Source organism: Myripristis murdjan, chromosome 1, assembly GCF_902150065.1.
Source record: "Myripristis murdjan chromosome 1, fMyrMur1.1, whole genome shotgun sequence".
In the NCBI taxonomy this organism is placed as follows: Eukaryota; Metazoa; Chordata; class Actinopteri; order Holocentriformes; family Holocentridae; genus Myripristis; species Myripristis murdjan.
Genome location: NC_043980.1, coordinates 10,659,784 through 10,684,053, shown reverse-complemented (window position 1 = coordinate 10,684,053; position 24,270 = coordinate 10,659,784). Strand labels below are relative to the sequence as shown.

Below are 24,270 nucleotides of genomic sequence, written 5' to 3'. Positions count from 1 at the left end.
GACGTGACCTTTTCTTTAACTCTCTTCGTCTTGTTACCAGGCATCATCGCATACACAGAATACCTCTTCCTGCTCTGCATCCTGACAAGTGAGTTGATCCGATCTCTCCACCCTTCCTTCCTTTCACTTTATGCCATCTTCTTCTTCATCTCTTTCTCACAGTATATTCTTATCTCTCTTTATCTCTTTCCATCCTGCCATGGTGTGCTGGAACTATGCCCTCTATTCCCTTCAGAAATAAGGATCAGTCAGTTTCCTCACCTGTCAGTTATCTGGAAATAGTGTTGATGTCTAGCATTCCTGTCACCCAAAGAATACCCAAAGAAAGTCATCTTAGCTGCAATTTTTTGTCTAGTGTAGCTTAGTATGTGTCCACATGAAATGAGAGGACCCATTAATTGCAGACTACTGGTTACTAACTACTTGTTACCAAAAAAAAAAAAAAAAAAAAAAAAGAAAAGAAATCAGGAGACTGGGAAGATATAGTGTAAAATAAAATATAACATACAATGTTTAATAAATAAAAACTGTGGCTTTAATTGTTTTGGTTGCTCAGCTGCCAAGCTTGATAATCATCAAAGGTGGATAGCTGTAGGAAATAGAAATGTTAACTGTTTATAGGTTCAGGATATAGTAAGATTTAGTTACCCCTTTCTCCTCTCTGTATACCACTTCTTCCCATGCTATCGCTGGTTTTAAAATCTCCTTTAACACACATATACACACATTCACACTCAGTCTGTGTGCCCCGTTTGTTCTGCAGAGCCCCACGCTGGCTTTAAGATTGCTTTCAACATGTTTGATGCAGACGGCAACCAGATGGTGGACAAGAGGGAGTTCTTGGTGGTGAGTCCCTGACAATGCACTGTCAGAGAGAAAACCCATCCCTAAATTGAACACACCTATGTTTGAGGCACCAAATTGTTCTGAACGTTTTTCCTGTAAGAAATTAACTCGGGTCCCTGTCCCTGCACAGCAGAGCTCCCAGTGAACCTTAGTGTCAGAATGTAGACTTACATCCAGCTCAAGAACAGAACAAGAACATTTTTTTTTTTTTTTTTTTTACTAAACTTCCATTTAGCTTTATTGTTGTGAGAAGCTTTCATTTTGCAATTAAGTAAATAAAACCAACTAACTTAGACCATAGACCATAAAGCAATGATGGCATTATATTGTCCATGTTGAATGTATTTTAACATTATGTTTTCTGATGACATATTAAAGTGACAGCCTACACTCCAATGTACAAGCCAAGTCATGCTGCAGTCTCGGTGGACCCGGGTCAACATTCCTTGACATTTATGTGTATGCAAGGGGAATTAGATATTACAGCTGAAGTAATCGTGGTCTATTTGCGTGCCAGTGCACAGTGACTTCGTGCTGGCAAAATGGTAATTTCCCTCCGTGGTTATTTTGTGGCTTTCCATAACATCTCTTGCGCCAAAATGGGCAAGGAGTGCATTAGAGGGGAGTACCCATACACATCGGGTGGTACAGTGCAATTTTGGTCTCCAAAAATACGCTTGTGCCTCCACTTTCTCAGACCACCTCTCTTTGTGCAGATGTGGGTGTTCTGTGCTATTTTTGTGGCTACATGAGTGTCTGTGCTTTTGTGCACACCAAACTAGTTGGCGACAACTCTGTAGGCTATTCTGGCCAGCTTCCAAATTTATACAATGTAAGTACAGGAACACAGACAGTGACATCCCAATGACACATCAAAGAAGATCATGCAACTCAACACTTAAAATGACTAAATTATTGACTTTTCTTTCCCACCAATCCTGACTCCATGCTCTTATCCAAAAGCACAGGGCTGACTGGGTGCAACAATTGCATGTTGTCTCTTTTCCAAAAGGTTTCCCAGATGTAACAGCTGAAGTATTTTATTTTTGTCTGCAACAGAGAAACGCCTATGGCTGTACCAAACAACATGATGTGGTGTAGCAGTCTGCACCTTGATTCACAAAAATCTATAGTCAGTTCATGAGAGCTTTTGTTGTTCTAGGCACCTGTGAGGAGTCCCTCTTTCCCGGGAAAAATCCTCTGTTGTACAGGAAGTGATATGTTTAATGTGTACAGAAGCAATTACAGTGGTTTGTCTGAAAAATTATAATGGGTTAGAACAAATTTGAGAAGCTACAGTCTACATTCAATGTAAAATCTTGGGCCAGAACCTAAACTGAGCGTGAAACACCAGAGTAATGACTGCTTTTTATGAAATATCTTGCCAAATTAAAAAAAAGTAGAACCTTACAAGTAGTTATTTTAATATTAGTGAATCTGAGTGAGTCACTCCCAGAGCCAAACCAGAAATCAAAAAATATGTCATCAAAAGACCAATCTTTGAATCACTCCATTATAGACCAGAATGAATGGATGAATGACTTTGTGAACTCAATGAGTGTTTGTCTGAGCTGTTGCATGCCAGTCAGCTTTAAAGAGAGCTTTAAATCCGAGTTTGAATGGAGTGATGAGATCCCTTTTGTCTCTCTCTCATCACAGCTTCAGGAGATCTTCCGTAAGAAAAATGAGAAGAGAGGGAGGAAAGGAGATGCTGAAAAGTCAGCCCAGTTGGTAAGATAATTGGTTTGTGTGTGTGTGTGTGTGTGTGTGTGTGTGTGTGTGTGTGTGTGGATTTGAATGTGAGATATGTGTGTATGGAGGATGCATGTGTGTGAGTGTAACCTTTAAGCTCTTCACTAATTACAATTGATACAACCAACAGTACAGTGATCAAGGATTACCGGCCCAAGCGTGTAGACTCTAGAAGACACATGTTGCTTTCATCGGTGGGGTAAATTTGCAGTGCAAACATCCAGCATATCTTCCACTCCTCCTTTTTTTTTCAGATTAATGTAGTTGAGTTAGACTAGACTCTAAATTAGAAGCACATTGCATACCAATAGACATTATTGAATGAGTGTTGTTTGGTACCACACATCCTATGTTATTTCTTCAAGTTTGCCAAAAGTACAAGGAAAGGTATCAGATTAGTGCTGTGAGAACCTTTACTCGTAGAAGTTTTGGAAATGACAATCAATTTCATCAACTGATCAATTTTAAAAGTTAGTTTAAGAAGGTTTGATACTCATTTGGGAGCCTTACAAGTTAACTGTCATCTATGTTTGAACAGGCACACATACCAGAGTCCCTTTGTTGGCTAAACCCATCATGTAACCATATTTGATGAGAGGCTGCTAGTGCATGCTGCCTTACAGAAAGTGTTTTTAACAATATGCTGTCACCTCTGTTGTTACTATGATAATTGTCCCTTCTGTGTACTTGTTATATTGATACACTTTTCAAAAGACTGCATCATTTTCAACGAAAGTGTAGTTCAAGGGCAAAACACATCTTGCTTTGCATCCTGACAAGTGAGTTGGCATGTGTCAAAAATATGTTGCACAATAAGGAAATAAAGAAATTTAATACCTTAAATTTCTTTATCTGACTGATATCACACGATAGTGATAGAGAGTTCCTGAAAGACTTTACTTTAATTTTCAAATTTTTTCATGTTCTAGCCCCAAAGGTTTACTTTCATTAAACCAAGAAAGAAGGACCCCCATTTTAAGAGATTTTACCCCAAAGGGGTATATTTTTATTCATGTCAAGTATTAAATTGTTAAGATGTCATACTTGAAAACTGACAAATATGTACAAAGAGGCAAGATTAAAATATAAAGTTAAAATTACCATTTATACATAAATCCATAAAGTCTAATGAGTTAAGTTGTAATGAAATAAAACTAGGCATCATTTTCCTGAGGTCCCCCTAGAAACCTCTCAAGGGACCCTGGGGGTCCCAGGAGCCCAGTTTGAAAACCACTGCTCTAAACATGTGTCTATTTTTGGTTTGTTTTGGGAGAAACAGAAGAACTGGATGGTTAGCATGAGCATTGATAGTCACAGTGGTCAAGATAAATAAGATAGATAACATAAATAAGATAAGATATACACACTTTATTGTCCTGTAGGAAAAGTTGTTTTGGGCTCCAAGCCACTGCATCACACAACACGCTCACCAGCAACGTCACAATGTGCATAGTACAGTATCATGCGCACATACACGCTTGTTATTGTGAGTCACATGTGGTTGAACAGACAAAGAAAAGAGCGCCACCTACAGAAATTCAAAGTTCATCCACAGAAAATTAAAGGAATCTACTATCCTGCCCTCACTGTTTGAAGGGCAGGATTTGCAGGAACGCCATAGCAATGAGCCCTTTGCACCAGAGACAAAATACAAAGACATGTAAACACATGTTGTAATGCAAAATGTGTGTTGTTCTAAAATGCACCTGCACATGAAGAAAATGACCCATCCTTTTCAAGAGTGTATCTGCAGCCTCCTTGCATGTACTAACTTGTCTTTTACCTTCTCTTCTCCTTCCTCTCCTCCCCCTCCTCTCTGACTGCATGCTGTGTGTCCTCTCTCTCTTCCTCATGTCTCTCTCTGTGTGTTAGAGTATGCAGCTGTATGGATATCAGGTTGCCCCCATGAACAGCGTATGTATCCAAAACCCTAAACCCTTAGTCTCCTTTTAGCTGCTCTGTAGATGGATGAAGATAGGCAGGATGGCAGGATGAATGGAGGGAGGAATGGTGATATAAAGTTGGGTTGATGTTGCTTGCCCTCATCAACAGCGCATGTATCCACTGTGAAGTCCTTGGTCTCTTCTTTAATGCTCTGAGTCTGCTGAGTTGAATCAGATAAGTTTGCCTCCTGAACATCATTTAAAAAAAAACAAAAAAACATGAACTGGAAAAATGAAAAGATTCTTTCACAAACTGATTGGTACTGGACAAGTTGTTATTGTTCTTTACTGCAATAAAATAATTTTAGGCATTTAATGCTGTCATGCTGTCATTCAAACATGAAAATGAAGAAATGCCCTAAGCAAAATTAAAGTGCTCCAATTAATGGCAAGGATTACACATAAGAGTGACAGCAAGGATATGGGATAATTTTTTGTGGATTTTGCCATTTCCATTCAGCCCATCTAAGTAGACAATTTGTCTAAAGAATAGAATGGAAACCCAGCTAGACACGGCTACTTTGTCCGATGTTTTTTCCATTGATAATTTACTCAGATTTCATGTGAGAAGCAGCCTTAAGCCCACTCTGCTTTTCAGCTGTTTTGGCAGAAGAATAGATGGAAGGATAGCAATGTGGAGACAGGGATGATCAAGTGCTGAATATCTTGTTTAACTTACAACCTACCATGTGTCTGGCTAATCAATAGAAATTTGCCCTGTTTTTATTCATCAAGCCCCTTATTTTGTTTTGGTTACTCTTCTACACTCAGGGGCTCAAGGAGGTTTGTCAGTTTCTTCAGATACTTAGGAGGACTCAAATCTCCTGTCACCCATTTTTGCATCATGATCTAGTCTTTGAAAAACCTCTTGCCCATATCCTCTGCTATCTGTATAATCTACTCTGTAGGCTCAATAAAATTGTGGATGGATTGCTGGATGGTTGGTGATTGAGAAAGACTGCATTTAAGAGAAGGTGTCCATCTGCTAGGGCAGATGAGTGATTGATAGAAGGTTGATGGCAGAGGGAAGGATGAATAGAGAGAGATGGAAGAGGACGAGTAATAGATTTAAGGGGTCAGGAGAGATGAACTCTTTGAAAAAGAGAGTGATGTGATTTAGAAAGACTTGAAACACTCCAAAGCTCTAAAGAGAATCAGCCACTGGCCATTTTGTCTGTGTGTGTGTGCGCGGAGGGGGTGATCAGGGGCCTTACTGAGTTCTGTTAATGCAAAGAATGAGCAGTAGATTTTATTGAAGCAGATCAAGGCTACAGACAGAAAATGTCACTTCCACTGGCCAAGCACATTCATATTTTCTTTTATGAAGAAATGAAAGAATATATTCATGTAAAAAGCAAGTCGCATCTGCTCCTTGATCTAGTATGGCATCAATTATGATGTTAGAATTGTATTCATTTCAGCTAAGAGAATGATGTTTTCATTTACTCAACATACAATGAGGCCCTGTTTGATAAAAATTTTCCAAAGGAAAAACTCAGTTCCAGTTACTGTAATTGCATCGTTGACTTAAATAGCCCCCCCCCCCCCCCCCCCCCCCAAAAAAAAAAAAAAAAAACTAAACCAAAAGCAAAGTGACAGTAATGGAATAGGCAAAATTTGTAATGCACTGTTTTTGCTCAAATGCCTCACAAATGACTCTTTAAGGTCCTTTCCTGGAAGAAAACGTTCTCACACACAGTTGAAATACAGTGGTAGCTAATGTAGAAGTCCTCTCCGCCCTCAATAGTATTGTGGAAAAGGGTCTTGTACTGTCCAGTGACAATGCAGTTACACCACTATCACAGAGACAGTGGTAAGTAAGATCTAAAGACTAAAATACACTTGTCTGTGTTTGGACTATGAGCCGTTCTCTCTCTCTCTCTCTTTCTCTCTTTCTCTCTCTCTCTCACACACAGACACACACAGACACACACACACACACACACACACACACGCACACACACACACACACACACACACACACACACACACACACACACACACACACACACACACACACACACACACACACACACACACACACACAGAGGCAGACAGGCACTCCTTGTCCTGCTGTCAGTGGTGTGATGGATGGCTGCATTGTCTCTGTGAAGTTAAGAGCAGCGCAGGGTCATGTTAAAATGGCCGCTGCTGTATACTCCCTGGAGAGGAAGGCAAGGTGGGTGGTCAGGAGCGGAGCACCATGGCTTTGGCTTTTTATAAAGGCAGAATGCACTCTAAAACAAAATTCAGATGTCTTTTTTCCCAGGCTCAAGGTTAGGTTCACTTGTGAACAAAGCTAGTAACAGGAGAACCATGGCTCTAATTTGCCTGAGGTCACAGGAGTAATATGTAAACATCTGCTTTAGGGTGGAAAAATATGCTTTTAAAATGTCTTGAAATAGTCCAAAATACTTGAGATGTGCATTTTTTTTTTCACGTTTTATTCATGTTTTTCATCATTAACAACTCTTGACCAGCAGATCCCTCAGTAATTCATTCATCTTCAGTGCAGTTGTGTTTACTAAAAAGTGTTTTGTCATTCTCTTCATCTAATGTCCTTTGCTTCAGCTGTCATGTATCTGCAGAGGAGACGGAACTAGAATTTTCACACGTCCACTCTCCCCTCTCTCCATCCGTGTAATTTTTGTTATTAATGTGTTTTTATGCTTGGTGCTTGCCACAAGGGTTGGGGTCAATTCACATTTAAATCAAGAATTTCAAAATGGAAATTGATAATATAATTCTTTGTTTTTCTGATGACAAACATTAATTCCAAACATTTGGGGCTTTTTTCCCTTGTAATTGTCTGTTCATCTTTGTTAAAACCATTCATCATAGTGAAAGGTGAAGACTGTAAGGACTGGGTTAAAGGGTTAGAGTTGAAAAATAATTCTGCTTGGACCACCAGAATAAATAGGTGTGGCCACACATAACAGTCAAATGAGTGTAAGGAGTTTTAAACAATTTGTCTGGAACTATTTGATTCAATTTTGTTCATGTGTCGGACTGAAAATTTGTCTGATATCTGAATGACCCTGATGCAGTAAACCCACCCCATCTGGTAGTCCAAACAGCACAAACCAAATGTACATATGCATTTTTGAATAATGTTCAACACGGTTATGTGTGTGGACAGGGCTTTCAATTATATGAATTCTTTTACATTTTCAGATAAGTAACTCAAATAATCTGTGTGTATTCAATGCTAATTAACATAGTGAATCCTGAAAACTGAAAACTGCTCTTACAGTGGTTGAGTTGGAGGTGAATTGACCCTGGCCCTGCTTGACCACTCCTACAGGTGCTAAAAAAAGAAAGTCAGGAGTTTGTGGCACGGAGTTACTGGGACATTCTGAGGCGAGGCGCCAGTCAAGCCCTCTTTTCTGACCTGGCGGAGGTACACAGACCAAACTGTCCTCTGTCCCTTCATCCCTTCATCTATCCACTCCTAACTCTTTTAGATCCCACCTTTCCTCGTTTTTTCCACTCATGATTTTCAAAAGTACATTGCTGCGTCAGGTCAGCCAGAAATTGTCACAATAAGACCAGAAATTGGCAAATTTTTGCTGGTAAAATGCTTGACTAGACTTGACTTAGGTATTTGAGATTGTTGGTAAATTTTGCTCATTACATTAAAGTGAAAGTTGGGAATCTTACCCATATAGTGATATATGCCGCTCCATGTGAGTGTAATACATCCACCATGTTTGGTACGTTAACTCCTCCCCTGTTGTAATAAAAAGAACTTCACTGGGAGTGTACTGCTGCGAAATGAATGAAGTAAGTATACTGTAGATCAGTAAACAACACAATTCTGAGTGACACAAAGCTGATCTTTATTTTTCAACACTCTTTCCAGTGCACTCTGACTTCCAAATGTTGGAACCATTTTCTGTCATAGCACTGCCACTGTTTCACCCAGTAGGTGCGCTGTCTTCCCAGTCAAAATCATGTTGTTTTCCAGTTTCTATCTACTTCATTCATTTTGGAGCAGTACACCCCTGGTGAGGCTCTCGTTCTTGCGACAGGGAAGGAGATCACGGACCAAACTTACACTTGTATTACATTCGCATGGAGCAGCAAATATCACTGTATGGGTAAGAATCACTTTAATGACAAAGATTTATTTGTTACCAAGGTTTTTAACTCGAAAGTTATGATTATTGTTTGTTTGTTCTGGTTGGCTTGACACTGGTGATATACAGGGTGTCCACAAAGTCTACTCAGTGGTTATCAAAGTTTTTCGTGTAGATATCGTGTATCGAACAAATATACGGGACATTAACTACCTGAAGCAAAAGATCACTGATGCTATTGCCACCATTGATGAGGCTATGTTACAGCGAACATGGCAAGAAATTGCTTTGTGCAACTAATGGTGCCCATATAAAGGTGTATTAAATGAGGCAAAAAAAACAAAAAACAAAAACCAAAAACTTCCACAATTTCCAATTTCCACAGATTTGTCTATTCATTTGCTTTTGTGATAAATTTGTTAAATTGTAAAGAGACTTTATGGGCACCCTGTATGTGAACTCACCTGTTATCAGTCCCTTCTTCTCTCCTCTTCTCTTCCTCTGTCCCTTTCTTTCTCTCACACATAAGCAACTCTATGCACCCCAATAGTTTCTAGAATATCTCAAACTACTGTCAGTCCATTCCTCCACGCCACTTTCCCCACACTGAATCATCTGATTTCAGATCCTTCCTCCTAACAAAATAATTCAGGGTGGATAAAAAGGCCTCTTCAAAAATGTGTCATTCCCAAGCGCTTCTTCTAAATTCGGACAATGGAAGAAAATGCTGAGAAAACATTTTTGTTAATCTCAAAATGAATTTGTATCGGATGGCCCAAATCTCCACCCTGTCTTTCCACCCATATCCATTTCCTGGTGTCAATCATTCATTCCTGATGAACAAATATAACAAATATTCCTTGATATTTGTTCATTTGAATTATTTTTTCAAAAGCATTTTATCTTTGGTGTAACAGTATATATCCTTAATGTTAGGTATTCAAATGTCCATATTTTAATAACCTGTTCTGTTTCTCTTTACTTTGATGTGTCACCTGCCCTCTTCAGTATGCTTTTGTATGTGTATCTGTGCCTTGTTGTGATTAGTGTTGTAGCTTTGGTGTCTAGTCCCAGAATCATTCCCAGTTTACACCAACAGAAGTTTAGTGATGCTTTTTGAAGGTTGATCGCAGAACACATACAAAACCCTCATCATTTTAGCACCACACATACTCATCTTGAAAGACATACTAATGAAGAATCACCTCTAAACGTTGCATTCAAATAGCATTTAAATATTGCAACCTGGTTGGGAAACCACAACATATGTATAGTCATTAAGTTTATTAATGGTATTACAGAGCAATAACTTTCATTTTAAGGAATAGATCTACTTTCCTTACTTGCTGCTTAACACGCAGTAGACTTTAGTCAGGGAGTATGCAACCCCCATACAGTACATAAACTCAGGTGTCAGCAGGTGGAGCTGGGTGAACAAAAGCAGCAAAACTGATTACGCAGCACACAGCCGCAGCAGCCTGCACAGTGACCTAAACAGTCAGTGAGTTTATGTCTTTTAGAAGGTTTGGCATTTGGGTGTGTGTTGATTGTTTCACTTATAGTTGCTGCCAAGTCCAGTCAGCTGAAGCCACCTTGAGTTTCCTGACTGAACTTATCAAGATTAATGGTCAAGTAATCTAAGTGCTGCTGGCAGGCTAAAGCTGCCTTCAAGTGCCCCTCATAAGCTCTCACATCCGGTTTTTGAGGTCATATACATGACCTGTCATGTAGTGTGTAAGTATTTTTAGTAAGAAGTAATTGAAGAATGTAACAAAAAAAAAAAAAAAATGATGCTGGTTGGTTCATTTTTGAAGTCAGTAGACACAAAGCTACTTTGCTCTGCAGGAGCAGAAAGAGCAGAGGAGGAGAAAATGAGTGATGTTTCAATAAATTTATTAAAAACAAAAATATTTAACAGTTAAAAAATGTGGTAATACTTGTTAACAAATAATTTTAAATAAATAATACCCAAATACATCACGTGATGACACACAGTCCATATTCTCCAGTCCACATTTTGACATCTTGGCAACTTGGACTTCATAGACAAATTCTACATTGTCAGTGCCCTTTGGCCTTTTCTGAGTTAACCATGTGCAATGCAACTTGTACTGTGATATATCCATCAGAAGTGGAAGGCAGCAGAAAAGCCAGCTCCAAGGTACTGGTAATGATTAATAACATTTAACATACTGCTAGCAGGCTAGCTGCCTAATGACAGGCTAAGTGCTGTGGTGGCAGCGGAAACTACGGTGGAGGTAATGACAGTGGAGGGTAATGGGGGCTGACCTTGTATTTACACCGTGCAGCCTTTCATCCTCTGGGATGTCAGACGGACAGGACAGACAAATCAGACAGTGGAGGGGGGCGGAGAAAGAAGGGAAGAAAAGTAAAGGAAGAAAAACAGGAGCACTGAAATTATGAATTATGAAACAAAAAAAAATAGAGTAAATAAAACGAGATAAAAAAGTTGATGGACAAGAAGAATAGTTGAATAAAAGTAAAGTTACAAAGAAAATAAAATAGATGATAAACACATGATATGGCAGAATGGCAGATAATACGTAAATTTGGAGGAATGCGGGAAGGGGTGAGGGAAGGTGAGTCGGGAAAGAAAAGCATATTGAGGGGAAAGAGAGAGGTAGGTTGTATTTAGAGAAAGAGGGGGGTGAGGATGTGTTTACTCAACAGATTAGTCACCATTATACCTCTGTGTTTTTGTCTGGTGAAGGAGGGACTGACTGACAGGCAGAAGAGGAGGGAGGGAATCACCAATACCTCACCATGTATGTGAGGTGAAGGAGGTACTGACTGGCAGCATGAAGAGAAAGGATGTCAGAGTAATTGGAGGAGGGACAGGGAAAAGCTGAGAGGGAAGAGAGAAAGAAAAACAGCAGAAGGGAAGATAGGAGATAAAGATGGAAAGGCATCAGAGGGAGAAAGAAGATGGTAAGGAAAGGAGGGGGCTTTCTGTTTTTATCCCTGGGAGGTGTGACTGACTGACAGTCTGACTGACTTGACTAAAGACCTACAATGAGTGTTTCCTCTGCAGTATTACTCAGAGATAGGGTGGGGGAGGAAGACCGTTTAGTGTTTACATCAGTAATTACTGTTTTTATCTTCAGTTTAAAGATCAAAGCCTGTTGTGTCACACACACACTCACGTACACACACACAGATAGATGAACAAACAGACATACACACCAGGTGTCGGCTCGTGCCCGGTAGGCGTGGTAACTATTACGTCGCTGTGGTAATGATGAGCTCACAGTGGTGCTGCCGAACTTCCAGGAACGACAAGTTTGTTATGACCAGGTTTTGGCCGCCTGACATTACATGCCGCAAGTGTTAAACCGATGGGGGTTTTTGAAGGGCTTATGCCCATATCGATATTGTTTACTGGTTCTGCCAAGAAGTCCGCCCTCCAACTTTGTAATACTAAAATTCACTTAACACTAGATAAAACTCTCCAGGGATAAAACTCTCCATTTGGAGCCACTCTCACGAAATAGTGTTAGCTCCCCAAGGTAGGGTGAGGCAGGGTTTATTATAGGTTTTACAAAGTGTTGAGTACAGTTCTCCCACACCAAACTAGAATGGTTTCTGTGGTCAGACATTTGATAAGCAAATACTAATAATAATAATAATGAAGAAAAAATAATGACTAGCTGTGGTCAGAGTGGAAACTCCATTGTGTTGAAGATGGACGCGGTGACAGGCCAATATCTGATTTCTAATGAAAGGATATCTGATAGTCTAACCATACATGTTATGACTCTCACTGTAATATGATTATAGAAAACGGTTATCACATCCCAGACAGTTCTGGGAAAAAACAGGTCGCTACTTGTTGCGTTAGACATTTTGAATTAATTGTTAACTGCTGGTGTAAACAGTGGTAATAATGGTGGTTTTTGAGCTCTCTTCTAAGAGGGTACGGGGCTAGTTTAATAGGCCTATGGCAATGAGATTGCAGCTTCTGGTTTCATATTTTATTTCACAGACATCTTAAAGTGCAATATGTCCAAACATCATTATAATTTCTTGCCAATTTACTTCGTTTCAAATGAAAACCAAAGTGTGCCCTCTACTCTCTGTTACTTGATCCATTGGAATTATACTTTGGACATTTGAACCTAAACTTCCTATTTAGAAGAACTTGGAATAAGGCCCCCGAAACAGCTGACTACATCCAGTATGAATCCCTTAATCTCAAGTACCCCGGCAACCAGGCTTTGCAGTAATTACAGAATGCTAGTGGCTTTCTTTTTGTCTTCCAGTATTAAGAAAAATAGAAAGGGGGTTTGTGACAACACGAGCAAGAAGAATGGGAGAGAAATGTAAAAAAAGGAGGAAGGAGAGGCAGGGAGACACCACCTGGATGCTGTCTAGATGTCTGAAAAACTCATGTGTCATAAAGACATCACTTGTGCGTCAGTCATAACATAAAAGAGAAACTGGCATTTTTGTCTTGTTTGTCCCTAATCAGAGGCTTAATGACAAGACCCTGAAGTAAGTGAATGAGAGACACAGAACACAAGACGCTGAAATGAATCAGTCAGTAATTGCTTCAGTTTGTCTGTGTTTATATGAAGCAAATCTTCTTTTGTCCCTAATCACAGACTTAATGACTAGACAGCAAAGTGAATCAGAAACAGACAGGAAAATCGGGGGTCGATCATGTAAAAGTGTTGGTGGTCCCAAGACATTCGTATTGACTTTTCATGTTCATCTCCCAGAAGACATTTTTATCCTGTGACTTACCAAGCTGCTTCATTACAGCTGGACCTACTAAAGGCCATGCTGTGTAGCATTTAGGGTAGCGCTTTAATCCACAGCATCTGAAAGCACTGCAGACATTTGTGGTACACAGTGGTATCCATGACTGAACAGCCCGCTCCTCTTTTCCCCATCATTATCTCTGCAGCTTCATTGCATTTATTTGGTCAGTTCTCACAGGATGAATTTACAGTTTATCATTCCAAACACGTACATCAGCAACATCTGTGTAGGATCAAGGACATGAATCTGTGTTTTTTTGTTTTCAATTTGAGCAAACCCTCTTCTTCTCTCTTTTTTTACATAAACTCTTCTCATCTTATTTGACGTTTTCCTCGTCTACCACGTTGGATTGTAGGATTTTAACCTTGAGGTAGAACCACGAATGGCATCGTGGTGTTGATGATGGTGATGATAATGATGATGATGATGATGGAAATGGCACAAACGCTACTCTTCCTGAGCGAGACATGAGATTTCACCCAATCTGATGTCTGCATACCCCAGCATGGCACTGAATTGGACAACGGGTTTGGCTGGGCGGGAGCATAACAGGGAGAGAGAAGCGAGCTGGGCCTTTGACATGTCAATCAGCCTGTCTTCCTGCCCTGACGCTGGCTGGGTCTTCAAATGGAACTGCTCAAAAAGCACAGTACACCTTTTTCTTAGAAAGGCTGAACATGTACTCAAACACTTTATTGAACATACATATATTTATTCCCAGTTTGAACGGGCTTCAGAGATAAATATATGCATAAACAGATGCAAATGGGCATATATCCACACTCTCAAAGACACACAGACACACACACACATCTTGTTTTTCCTGTCCCTCTGTTTTTGTCACTGGGTTGAAGAAAGTGTTAACCAACTGATTACAAAGCTTCAGCAAACAGAACCAACAGCACAAAGCCTACTGAATGGGTTTCAAATGACTAGGATCACTTACTGAACACACACATATACACACACACACACACACACACACACACACACAAATACTGGAGATGAGAGACCGAGGAGAGGGATACGACTGGGGGATCTGTAAACACACACTGGTGAGAAAGACAGAGAAAGAGAGGAAGATAAAGAAAGAAACAAAACAAAACAAAAGTTGCAAAGGTGACACCCAAGATTCTGACCCGCTGATGGAAAAAGGTGGAATCGGCTCACATTTTTTGCATTTCTGTCATCGTGGGTTCTGTTCTGTGCTGCCTTTGTTATGAGGTTTCATTTATGTTTGTTGTTGTTGCATCTGCAGAGAAATGCATGGGATCTGGTGGCTTTAACATATCTGTTTGTCTGTTATGTATCTGTCTGTCTGCTCCTCACCTCTCATGTCTTCCCCTCCTCTTGTCTTTATCTCTACATTTGTTTGATACACTCCTTGTATAGTTTGTTCTTTGTTGTTCCTTCTCTTCCCGTCTCACCTTACTTTTGTTATCTCTCTCTCTCACACTCTCTCTCTCTCTCTCTGTACCTGTAGGCATGACTCTGTGTTTTTGTGTTTCTCCCTTTATTTGTGTGCTGCTTACTGTATACCTCTTGTATCTGTACTAGTCTGTACTTCATGCTGCTACAGCAACACTCCTCACCAGTCTGGGCTGCATGGAGAGAAGAACAAACTCTACTCTATCAAAAAACTGAAGCAATTAGTGTCTTTGTCACAAGCCTCAACCAAGACAGGTCTCATGCAGGGCAGATCAACTGCAGTCTCATTTTCCACACTTGTTTTCGAAACACATCAACAATGATGATCTTTTCGCTCTTCATACAAAGTAAAAAGGAACACAGAAGTTATTTCATTTGTCAAATCAAGAAGAAATGAGTGTCCTGGAAAGTGGAAACACTGTGCAATGCGTTATTGTACAAACATCAGTCTTGGTTTAAGCTGTTGCTCAAATTGATAACTTTAATGAGATTTAATTTAACAGCCATCGCTGCCTAGACTGGTGCCTTTTGTGTCATGATGGCCGCTGAGTGTTTGTCTAAGCTGATTGGTTGACTGTTTGATTGACAGTTTGTTATTGCTCTCCCAGTGCACGTTCTGCACACGTGCGGCAGAAACCTGCTTCCTGCTGGCCTGGCACTGTGGCTGCCATGTTGGATTGATGATGGACTCCCACCCACCTCTCCTCCAATCACAATGCTTGGTTTTAAACTATTTAAGACTAATTGGTTCTCTCTCTTCTCTCCCCCTTAATGACCCGTCTGACCAATCACAGCGAGCAGATGAGAACATCATGATTGACACCACCCTACTGGTCCACTTCTTTGGAAAGAAAGGGAAGGCTGAGCTTACCTTTGATGACTTCTACAGGTATTGTTGCCATGGTGATAATATCACATTCCCTCACATGCCAGCTAGACAGCAACCTGTCAACGGAAGCTGATGTGATATTTAACAGGCTTTTAATTTAAGGAGTGAGATGATTAGTTAACTATTGTAAGAAAGGAACCAACCAGCTGATGATACCTAGGAGAGTTTCGTCACTGAAGTGCCTCTGCTCATTAGACTGAATCAATAAAATGTAACTAATACCTCTTTCTCTTCTTCAGGTTCATGGATAACATCCAAACAGAGGTGTTGGAGATTGAGTTTCTGACCTACTCTAAAGGGATGACCACCATCAGTGAAGAAGACTTTGCCAAGATTCTCCTGCGCTTCACCAATGTAGAGAACATCAGCGCCTACCTTGAGAATGTCCGCCAGTCTATACCAGATGAGAAGGTAAAGACATACACACACACACTCCTCACTTGGTAATAGAGTAACACACTGAAATATAAACAGTCAGCAAAAGAACCTACGTGTTGCGGCCATTTTGGCTTCATCAGGGCCAGTGAGGGCCACGCGTAGGCCCATGTGTTTTTAACCTGTTTGCCATGTGAAAATTAAATGCTTTTTGATGCTTTTTTTCTAAACGGAGTGCCTTTCCAACATTTCTCTTTGAAATAAGAAATCTTGTTCAGTACAACATATATTGATGGTACTGAGAACAACTGTGCATATCCCGTTGTACATAGTTGAATGGTTACGTTCTGGTCCTTTCTAAGAGATGTTAGAGACCTTCACTCTTGGATAATAATGTTGGGGACATTGGTGCTGGCTAGGGCAATATTGAGGTGTTCCTGCTTCTGCTTGAAATGCGTTGTTGAACATAAGCTGATTCTGTGGCAATAATAAGGTCTACCACTGTTAAATGTTGGGAAGTGACAGCAAAGTTTAATCCACTGGCAAGACCATTCTTTTCCAGCTGGGCATTGTTTCCTTTACAACAGTTTCATGACCCATTTATGCTTGGTGTTTTAGGGTGCCTCAATATTGTACTTATGCCTCCAAGTCAGTTCTATCCTTTCAGTGTTACTGGCCTGTCATTGTAAAGTGCTGAAGTGCCGTTACATGACTGCATGTTTGTAAGTATACTGACACAGATGTGGTGGAGCCATTCAAAAAATGCAGGTGCAACCTGTTTTGCAGATCCTGGATAGCTCAGTCGGTAGAGCTTCAGATACTTAGAGGCCACTCACACTGGCAAGTTTGATCCGCGCCCAAGCACGATTGCCCTTAAAATCCGGATTCTTTGACCAGTGTGATCGCTCCGTATCGTGCTTGAATACAGTACACTTCCCCCGCTCTGGCACGGTTGGAAGGGGTGTGCTTCTGCACGGTACGGGCGCGTACACGAGCACATGCACGGTCACGCACGCAGTGCGCGGATGTAAATCATGCAACTTTCCTCCTGCCTCTGCAAAATTGTTTAATGTGCGCAGCGCGATTACCGGCGAATGGCGGCGTTGCGCAATCAATAATCAACCATGTTGTCTGTGTCACTGTCTGTTGTGCTGCTGCAACCGCGTATAAACAAAAGTCGGTTAATAATGAAAGTACAGCAGTCTGTGTGCGGAGATCCGGCAGACCTGGTGCTGGCCGGCACCGCGCGGTGTGCGGCCACCCGGTCACCCGGTCTGCCGGATCTGACAGGTGCCGCTCCGGCTGTCAGTTGGACACTTTCTGAAGAAGGAGGAAGTTACCTCCGAAACTGTCAAGGTAAATAAACATCCCATGTCTGATTAAAAGGGCCAAAAACGTTTTTTAGTTAAAAGGAAGACATGATGTATTTGAACTACATTGATTTATAATGACGTCGGGCCATGCCTGTTGTTGTCGTATTTCAACGTGATGACGTGCACACCGGGGGCAATCGTGCTTGGGCGCGTTTGGGAAAAAGGTAATGTGAGTGCAGGCCAGCCGGGGACTGGGGAGGGGGGGATTTTGGCTTTAGCACGATACGGGCTCAAACTTGCCAATGTGAGTGGGCCCTTAGTCTGATGGTCCTGGGTTCGAGTCCCTGTCCAGGTGTAGGACTTTTATGATTCTTGAAAGGTTAAAGCAACACTAAAAAAACATATCAATATAACATATAAATAAATGTTTGTTATGATCAGTCTCATAAAAAAAGGAGTTCAACGTGCTGATTAAACCTCCCATTGCACAGCATTTCAAATTAATTCCAACACTGCAAAGCTGGTGTCTGTAGCAACGTCCTGGTGCTGGTGCACAGTTGACCTTTAGTGACGCATTTTACGTCAACCACACTTCACAATTGGGTTGGCAAATTTTCAGGTCAATGGTATAAAGTCCTAATAACAAAACAGCAAGCACTGGTCAGTATAAGTGGATATCCTGTCAACCTCATTGTCCAATTTTCCAACGTCTTTAATGTGCACTGCATAGTCCAGAGGGGTCAGTTTGTTGTCTTTTATTTCTTCTCAAGTGATATGGCTGTCCACTGAGGTGACGTAATGCAGCAACATTTAGAACTCATGGACTTTGATTTTCACCCAAGTATCATGCACATATCTAAGCCAATGCCTAGGAGCTGTTCCATCTCATCTATCCTTAGTGTTTTGGGGTGCCTTACTTTAGTCCTTCCACCTCAGAGCTAATTCCTATGTCCTTTTGGTGTAAAGAGCTTGTGACTGCAAAGTGCTGTACTTGAGTGCTGTCACATGACTGCGACATGACCTGCAAAACCATCAACACCTCTCATATGATATCAAGCTGTACACTGCCCACAGAGATTTAAATATTGGAGAGCTCCTTACTACATCAGACCTGAGGAAGCTTCTTGAATGAGTAGCAACACATTGGCACACAACTTACAGATATAGCTTGACTGTGATGACTGAACACCTTCACTGACATATTTTGAAGAAGCATTTTTGCAGGTTCAACCTGTTTTGCAGTGTCTGGATAGCTTAGTTGGCAGAGTATTGGTGGAGAGAAAATGTGAAAATCCCAGGGAGGTTAAAGCTACACTACAGAACCTTTATAAATGCAATTTTTCAAATGCTGTCCTTGCCTCTTATTCCATGTACAGGTTTTTTTATGATAAGAGACAGCAGTGATCTCATGCTGTCTCACATGCTCTCTGTTTCAGCGGTATCCTTACAGTCTCAGTTCCTGCAGTAGTTGTTATGCATGTAAACAGGGATGGGATTTCACAGGATACCATGATGTCATCTTTCTCTAATTTTAATCAGATTTCTTTATAGTGTTCTGTGACTTTTGGATGTGATGTACTGTGTTGCCAAGAATGGGTACTAAAAAGGCGGCTAGGTTGTTTGCAAAATTCCTAGATCACCAAGTTGATGCTGCTAACAATCAGCCTAAGAGAAGGGAACTCAAAGTTTTTATGACCGAGGGCAAATTCTGGGACCCAACATTGGATTGAGGGCCACCTAAGAAAAAACGGAACACAAAATAATTCCAAAACAAATCTCCTCTTTAAAAGCCTACGCTAGACTAAAAACCATACCAATTGTGAGAAATTTATGTTGTGTTTTCCATAGGAGAAAAAAAATCACATTTGTCCATTTGTCGATCCTTTAATGACAAATGTCTACAATTTCAGTCCATGAGTCATACATGACTCATGAGATGTCTAGCTGCCATGCAACCAATCCTAACTTGACAGCTTAGCCCTGGGGGCACAGTTTACCATTCTTAGAAGTAAAGTGCTGTGTGATGTAGATTGGTTTAAAACTGTATTGGAACTGGACCAAAAATAACGCATGCATTGCATCATGGCATCTTAACTCATCACAGGCTACCAGAAACATTTCTGAGTATACCTTTGAGTATACCTGAGTATACCTTTGAGTATACCTTGCCTAAGAGGCACTCCTTCCTTGCGTATCCTGTGGAGTCCATATTACCATGGAGCTGATTCCCAGGTTTTGTACACCTGGTAATCAGCTTTCAAAGGTAAAGGTGATGATGGTGTAAGACCTGATCGGTGAATTGGTCCATTTACACTTCCAGTCTTCAGTGTTTGATATGCAGTGACATCACTGAACAGCATTATACTTTGGAGCTACAACCTGCTGTACTGAGCAGAGCTGTATACCTGTCTTTATCTGCTGGCAAGATGCTGATGTTCTGATCTTTTCTAAGAGATGACAGAGCTCTCCTTTCTTGGACAGTAAGGTTGGAACGGAGAACTGTGGCTCTGGCCAGGACTGCTGATATTTTCACCCTGTGGTTTCCTGCCTTAGCCTCAGACACACTGGTGAACCTGACAGCTGATTTTGTGGCTGTGATAAGCAGTGCTGGGGGTAATGCGTTACCTCCACGCGTTACTGTAATCACATTACATTTGTCTGTAACACAGTAATGTAACACATTACTTTTGTTAAATTCAGTAATCACAATACAGTTACAAATTGTGTATTACATGCGTTACATAAGTTTTTCAATTATCTGCAAAATGGCAGAATAGAAAAAAACAATCTAATGTGTCTTCATGCATGCTTGCACAAAAGTCGCCTGACCTCTCGTGAGTTGTCATCTCACTTTGGCTAAAGTTCGAGTGGAAGATAGGACAAAATGGCAGAGCACTCTACAACTTTTGAGGACTGGTGATATGCATATTACTTTGAGTATGTTACACAAAAGGAGAGAAATGTGATAGAAAAGTGTAAACTGCGTCCAAACCAGAAACAGCTATCTACTGCTGTGAACATGACATCAAATGGGCTGGTTTTCACAAGTTTGCTGTTTGCTTTGTGTTATCACTTTATCAAAGATCATAAAAGAAATATCTTTAATATGTATTTCATATTAGGATGTGGATTTATGATGATATGTGGGCATATGTAAGGTTTAACATTATATTGTTAACAAGCAATGTTGTGGAGTAATGCATAAGCAATGTAACGAGTATTGTAACAAATTACTTTCCAGAGGGAATAACTAAGTAAAGTAATGCATTACTTTAAAAAAAAGTAACAAGTAATATGCCAAGCATTACTTTTTTTGAGTAACGACCCCAACACTGGTGATAAGATCCACCACTGTTACTTGTTGGAGCGCTACAGCCAAGTTTACTCCATTGGCAAGGACGTCCTTGGGAATTGCTGGGGAATTGCCTGTCTAACAGGTTCTTCACCCCTTCATCCTCTGTGTTTTGAGGTGCACCACTGTTGTGAGTCGGTTCCTATGCCCCAATGGTGTTAACCTGTGACTTCAAAGTGCTGAACACAAATGCTCTCAGAGGCCTGCCATATTACCTTAACAAGTGTCACTGTTAAGGAACCCTGGTGGCTCACCTGGCAGAGTGCTTACCGCATATCAAGGCTAAGTCCTTGCATGAGCAGTCTTTGTAATAAGTGAGAGGAAAAACAAAAATATGATGAAAAATGCAAAATTGCTACATGTACACAGGATGTCCAAAAATGTGTTTTTGTATTCATATTAACAGGTGTAGAAGGCCACACATAAAAACAGGTTTCTGTGTGCAGGTATTTACTGTAACTAAACCACACTTCATCATGTGGTCAACTAACAGCGGTAGGGTACTATCTATACAGTATATATTATTTTTGGAGAGTAACAACACATCATATACTCCCCTATCCCTCTGTTGTGTTCCACACCCCCACACCCCAGTATCCATGAATTCCCACCAGTGCTTGTGCCCCAGGCTGTTGTGGCTCTCCACACCTCAATGCACCACTGAGCTAGTTTCACCTGACCACACACACACACACACACACACACACACACACACACACACAGACACACACACACACACACACACACACACACACACACACACACACACACACACACACACGCTTGAATGCCCTGGCAACTCCTTAGCTGTAAATGTGTTAAATGTGACACTTCCACCTAACAGCTCATTGTTTAGTACTTTCAGAGTAATACTGACAGGCTTTCTTCTCAAGGTGTCTGTAAGTGTGGACCTTTCTGAGTGACAAGCTGTTGGCAGCTACTGGCAGTTTTCAAAGAGCATTGCACTAATTGACACAGTTTTGAAATGTGGAGCTAAAGGGCACACTAAAGTCACACTACTTATGAAAAAACATCTAGATATTTACACACAAATCATGGTCGAAAAATAATGGCCAGTTTTACAATTATAACATACTGTTTCCTAATGATAAGTCATTCAAGTGTAGCACTTCTGTCAAACTGTAGATCAATGTGTATTTTAATGTGTGTACCTCAGTGGAGATTGCCAGGACTTGTTCAGATAGCAACCATACAGTAGGCTTTCATTGGTATAAACCTTCTATTGATCTGTCACACACACATACATACTTGTTCTGCTTACCTCTTCACAGCTCTCTTTAACATGCTTGAGACCATGGTGGTCAATTTCACAGATTTAGATTAGACCTTAAGGCTGATTATTACCCTTTTCTCTATTTGAAAAGTTCAGACACAATGGAAAAAAAGAAAAACACACAAAAAAATGATCTATTTAGGCACGGGCTAACAGCAACGAAACAACAAAACAACAACAAAAGATATCCTGTTCTGTGTACACAAATTGTTTGCACATCGTCCTTCTCTATCAAAGATTTAAGTTAAGTGTTACATGCTAAAACTGTTCATATTTTCATACACTCAGATGACAGAAGCACTAATTCTGAACATTTAATGAACCTTTCCTCTAGTAGCCCATCACTGGTGAATGCATACAGGTGAAACAAGTGAGCAGGCTGCTTTCATTTAATCCAGAGAGCAGTCCCTGTCCAGTCTGTGTTTACCTGCCGTCCTTATGCAACTCCATTCTGTTTCTGTCCCTCCCTTTTTTCCTTTTCATGCTGTGCAAGAAGCAGGAGGTTGGTCTCTGCCTCATACAACACATCCAGCCTGTACTTACAAGCTAGATTGTTCGGTAGCAAGCTACCTGTCCTTTATTTCTTTATTGTTTGTGTGTTTTGGTCTGCATTTGTTCATGTAATGTTGTATATGTATGGTATATTTTCTTATTGGTTTTTGTTCATGGATTTTTCTTTTATGTGTAGCCTTGATTTAACCAGGTTTGACATTTATTTATCACACAGAGCACGTGGCAGTGTTACACAAGCACCTGACAAATGTTTGCTCACCTGCCATTAACATTCTTGTTATTTTGAATATAATATATGTATACAGATACAATTGTTGTTTCAGTTCAGTTCCACATATGTTGCCATATCTTCAAGCCAAAATCACCCATTGTCCAAACAGCCAGTTAAACAAACTGAATGCCTTCAACAATTTTAGTGTATGCAAGTATTTCAGGGTCACAAAGCACTGCAAGAGGGCTGCTGCTTACAAATGCAACATCATACACATATAATTCTGATATTAATGACTTATGTCATTAATTGGACCATTTCATAAAGTTCCTCCTTTAGTAATAGACAACATGAGTCTTGATCAGTTGTTTTTCATTTGATATTCCAGTTGGTTGCTCCATAATTTGCTGTACATAGCTGATGCGCTTCAAGGAATGTTTGCATTTCTTTCAAAGTCACTCTGGATGAGAGCCTGTCAAAATGCCCATGGCACTGATTTTCAAGAGTCAAGAGCAACAGTCTCATCAATAATCACGCCATGACTCATTTTTCAGGACCAGCCAGACAGGTTTTAGTCTGATCTGCTAGCTGTGGTTTTTCTTGGTGTTTTAGGGAATCACCTTCGATGAGTTCAGATCCTTCTTCCAGTTTCTCAACAACCTAGAGGATTTTGCAATCGCCATGCAGATGTACAACTTTGCTGCACGCTCCATTGGACAAGGTAGGAAGGGAGGCTTTCTGGAAGTCTGGCTCCATTTGTGCACTTGTTTGTTTGTCCATCACTCTGCTTACCATCTGGCTATATTTTGATGTTACTTGCTGTTTCTGTCTCTCACTCCTTTTCTTCTCCCAGATGAGTTTGCAAGAGCGGTGTACGTGGCTACTGGGCTGAAGCTGACACGGCACCTGGTCAACACCATCTTCAAGATTTTTGATGTGGATCATGATGATCAGCTGTCCTACAAGGAGTTCATCGGCATCATGAAGGACCGCTTGCACAGGGGAACTAGGGTGAGCGACTGAGCTTGTGTGTGTGTGTGTGTGTGTGTGTGTACCTTCTCATCTGCCATATACTGACAGATGTTGTCCAGGTATGTGCTGTTGTGTTTCCACATGGGTGAGGCACAGGAGGATCCTGGCAAAGCTCTCCTGACTGAGAAGCAGGAAACAGAAAGTATAATATTAGTATAAGAAAACTAATGTTAATGTTGGATTTTTTTTTTGTTGAATAATGGTAGCAGAGACACAATAGAGATGTTTAGAGAGAGAAAGTCAGGATTATAATCACTTTACTTAACGGGTGCAATAAATGTAAAGGAATTTGCCTTGGTGGCACAGGATAAGATATACATTTGCAGCTGAGATACAAAGTCTTGAATAAACTACACGTATGCTGCAGGACAACAGGCTCTCCCAGACAAATGGTGAACAAAATGACAGAAATGCCCCATGAAAAAACTCTTATACTAATTTACACCTTGCATTAAAATGGG

At 40.6% G+C, this 24,270-nt stretch overlaps 1 protein-coding gene across 6 annotated transcripts in view; it reads left to right on the top strand.

Annotated features, from left to right (window-relative positions):
- micu3a (mitochondrial calcium uptake family, member 3a) overlaps positions 1-24,270 on the top strand; it is a 40,647-nt gene that overhangs the window by 11,645 nt on the left and 4,732 nt on the right. For 2 of the 6 annotated variants that reach the window (XM_030063270.1, XM_030063285.1), the window contains exons 5-14: positions 41-88; positions 764-846; positions 2,506-2,577; positions 4,471-4,512; positions 7,846-7,941; positions 15,625-15,719; positions 15,959-16,130; positions 22,550-22,555; positions 23,390-23,498; positions 23,631-23,788. In XM_030063270.1, coding sequence (XP_029919130.1) covers positions 41-88; positions 764-846; positions 2,506-2,577; positions 4,471-4,512; positions 7,846-7,941; positions 15,625-15,719; positions 15,959-16,130; positions 22,550-22,555; positions 23,390-23,498; positions 23,631-23,788 — 881 coding nt within the window. The remainder of the gene's footprint in view (positions 1-40; positions 89-763; positions 847-2,505; positions 2,578-4,470; positions 4,513-7,845; positions 7,942-15,624; positions 15,720-15,958; positions 16,131-22,549; positions 22,556-23,389; positions 23,499-23,630; positions 23,789-24,270) is intronic. The other 4 variants (XM_030063279.1, XM_030063293.1, XM_030063300.1 and 1 more) reach the window with 3 other exon arrangements.